We start from the raw sequence: 3,362 nt of genomic DNA, 5'->3' as shown, positions 1-3,362 counted from the left end.
TAGAAAATCAGGACTTTGTAAAAGAGCTGGGTATTTGTAAATTAAATCCTCGGAGACATAAAGATTTAAGGTATCCATGCAATCTTTCAAATTCAAAATGCGCTTCTACTGGTCACATGGAGGTCATTTAGTCTCTCCTGATCCCATTGACTTTTCCCATAGCAAATGCCATTACTGTCCACAGTGTTTGTCTACAGTGTTGTTTGTTGGGGGTTTTTTTGGGTGTTTTTTTTTATTTAACTGCAATGCCTTTCTTGACTTACATTTGGTTAAACTGATGTATTATCAGACGAGATATTTTTCAATCAACAGAATGTGTCTTTATTTTAAGCACTACTCTGTTACTTGTTTCATTGGGGAGAATTTGGGTAAAGAAAGGACATGTCTAATTCATGATGTCTTCTTAAATAATTCATCTATTCTAATAAAATCTGTATGGAATCTTTGTGAATCGTATTCTGCTGCTTCATTTAGATGCATATGTGTAAATGAGAGAGAATGTGTGGCTCTAATTGAGTGAACAATCTTTTTGACTTATAAAACATACAAAATCTAATTTAGTTTAAAAATGAGTGTGCTTAGAAGACTTGCAGCTCTTTTCTGGTTTTCACCTTCATTGTGGTCATGTGCTCAAGTACATCTGCAAGTCAAAGAGTGGATGATGTTAGCAATAAAAACAAAGCATTTTTTTTTATATTCAGTCATCTCGCAGTGTACTAGATCAGTATTTTACTGCAACTTGTGTACAATGACAATGGAACGTAAACGTTCACAATACACAGTTTTATTTAGCTAATGAGAACCATCAAAAAGCAGTCTTAAAAATGCTTTGTACACCACATTTCTTTTGGGAGTATTGAAGTAGGAAATTCATACAAATTTGGAGTGAATTAATTGCAATGACTACATCAGATAAATGCCACATTGAATTTCAAGTATGTTGTATTCTGAGACAGAAGTCTCTGTAAACTGCATTTGATGGGCAGGCATGCTTGGATTAAGGAATGACTACAGGGTAGGAAATGGCATGATGTTGTGTCTTCCTGAAATATCACTGAGGCTGACAGGAAAGCTAACCATCCTTCTGCAGTCCCTGAAATAACAAGCATTACCTACCATCCAGAACACAGGTATCATGCAGGACTCTAAGGAATGCAAATTCTTGATCTCAGGTGTTCTCATCAGACCTGGGCAAAAGAAAAGCAGAACAGTAAAAGAGAGACAACAGCTCCAAGAGACTTCTGCTGTCTTAAGTGAGATCTTAAGAAAGAGGAAAGGTATAAGATATTTGAAAATGTAGATAAAGAAACTACTTGCTCAATGGAAACCACAGGCAACATACTGAGGTCAAAAGATAACTATATAATTATGTACCTTTCTGCATCTTTTTTTATTTTTTCAATTTTTCATTTCAGACACTAATATCTGGAGCAGTTGTTGAACAACTTGACTTCCTAAGAATCTCTGAAACAGAAGAGTAAGGCTATGTGTAAATAATAATGATATGTTTCATAATCAAGGTATTTTCTGTACTATGAAGAAATTATATACTATGTTTTTTGGGGTTTTTTTTAAGGGCTCCTGTATTTAAGAGGTTGGAGGAGCTGGATCTTCCAAAACATTCTAAAGTCAAGAGACAGTCTAGTACTCCAAATGCTTCTGAACTTGAGCAGCAACCAGATGTAAATATTAATGACTGGAAAAACAAGTCAACATACGAGATCCTGCAGAAACTTAATGTAAGTAAACTTGATAAAAATACAGTATAACTTCATTCTCAAATGACAAATAATGTGCTGTTATTTTTAACAGCAGCCTTCTTTAATCAACATGATTTGTGTCATGGTTCAATGTTTAGTATAACTAGGAACATAAAAGGTCTGGTTTTCCTCTTCATACTTGGGGAATCTTCCTCTTTACATTTTCCTTTTTACTTCTGCCACTTCATGCTATAACTCTTGGCTTCCATTCTCCCATCTACCCAAATCTTCTGGTAATAAATGACCATCTAAATGGGGATCCATTTGACATATCACTAGATATTTTACTGCTAGACTAAAATTCGAAAGACTTCAGCAGTTGATACTCGCTTGGTAGACTGTTGACTTCTATGATAGAGGGGAAAGTTCCAATCTGGCGCCTTTTTTTTGTATCTAGAAGAAAGCTACAACGAAGTGTTTGTAGATCCAACATTTGATAGGAACACACAAAATATTCTCTTTGGTTCCCTATGTCATTACAAGCATTTTTGCTGTAAATGACCAAGACCCAAGAACAGAAAATCAGGAAACATTTCTGTGGCCAAATAAATACAACTTAGTTTGATCCACTGAGAAGCAGCGTCTGCAAGCAGCAGTGACAAAGATACAGCATAGATAGGGTATGAATTAGTCGTGAAGTCCCCTTGGAAACAAAACCTGTAGATTTTTTTTTTTTTTTAGTGAAACAAGAAAGGCCCTGTGAAAACCTGAAGGCTATTTGTGGTTACGTTGTTGCTGAATTGTTTTTTTTTTCAAGGACTGCAATTGCCTAGCAAGTCAAGCATTACTCTCCAGTATATTGCTTAAAAGGGAAGGACCGAATTTTATCACCAAGGACGGTAAGAGCTTCTTTCATTTGACTATTCTGAGTTTTTCAGGAAGCAGCTGTATGTTTAGTTGTAATGAACATGAATAATGGCCATTGTGCCATCAGCTACACTAATAAATAGCTACACTACAGCAGTTGTGTAGCTATTTTCTCTGCCATTTAAAGCAATTTCTGCATTAAATGGGACATGCAAATTCATAGTGTAGTGGGGAGTGAGCTGTTAAATATATGAATTCTTCTAGGCTGTTTGTAGGCCGGTTCTGTAGCTCGATGTAATTTTGAATGCACAGATATAAAAAATAGGGAGCTTGACCTTGTATAGAAAACTGAAACTGAAGACAAGTTTGTGTGTCTGTAACAAGCTAAAATGTGTGAAGCTTTATACTGAATTTTTATTTTTCTTTTATGTAGTCAATTCAATGTATCTGTGAAGCTTACTCTTGTGTTACACCTTTGTATTAAGAGCACAGGAATTAAATTCACATAGAAGAATTCAGATGAAGCTTGTGGCTTTTGTAGTGTAAAGCTTGGTGTTGGGCTTTTTTTCCTCGAAGACTGCTTATTAGCTACTTTTGTATATATTTCCTCAGAAAAAAGAGGAATGTTAAGATCAAATAATATTATCTTAGTCATCATGCAGTGTAACTTATCATCTCATGTTATAGAACTCTGCTTCATAATTTTGAGAGAAGGCAGCTGGTTCTTGTGATGAAGAGTTGTCATTTTGACATAAATATACATTATATACATATTGTTGTATGTCATGGGTTCAG

The 3,362-nt window shown here is 35.1% G+C and overlaps 1 protein-coding gene across 1 annotated transcript in view; it reads left to right on the top strand.

Moving 5' to 3' along the window:
• Positions 1–3,362, top strand: part of LOC104413104 (phosphorylase b kinase regulatory subunit beta-like) — a gene marked incomplete at its 5' end in the record, with an annotated part of 20,011 nt that overhangs the window by 15,379 nt on the left and 1,270 nt on the right. The window contains 3 exons of the mRNA XM_010024017.1: positions 1,416–1,477; positions 1,577–1,739; positions 2,518–2,599. Coding sequence (XP_010022319.1) covers positions 1,416–1,477; positions 1,577–1,739; positions 2,518–2,599 — 307 coding nt within the window. The remainder of the gene's footprint in view (positions 1–1,415; positions 1,478–1,576; positions 1,740–2,517; positions 2,600–3,362) is intronic.

The sequence above is a fragment of the Nestor notabilis genome, unplaced genomic scaffold, assembly GCF_000696875.1.
Source record: "Nestor notabilis isolate BGI_N333 unplaced genomic scaffold, ASM69687v1 scaffold11941, whole genome shotgun sequence".
NCBI lineage: Eukaryota > Metazoa > Chordata > Aves > Psittaciformes > Psittacidae > Nestor > Nestor notabilis.
The sequence above is the reverse complement of the archived record's forward strand: the minus strand, read 5'-3'. Positions and strand labels throughout refer to the sequence as shown.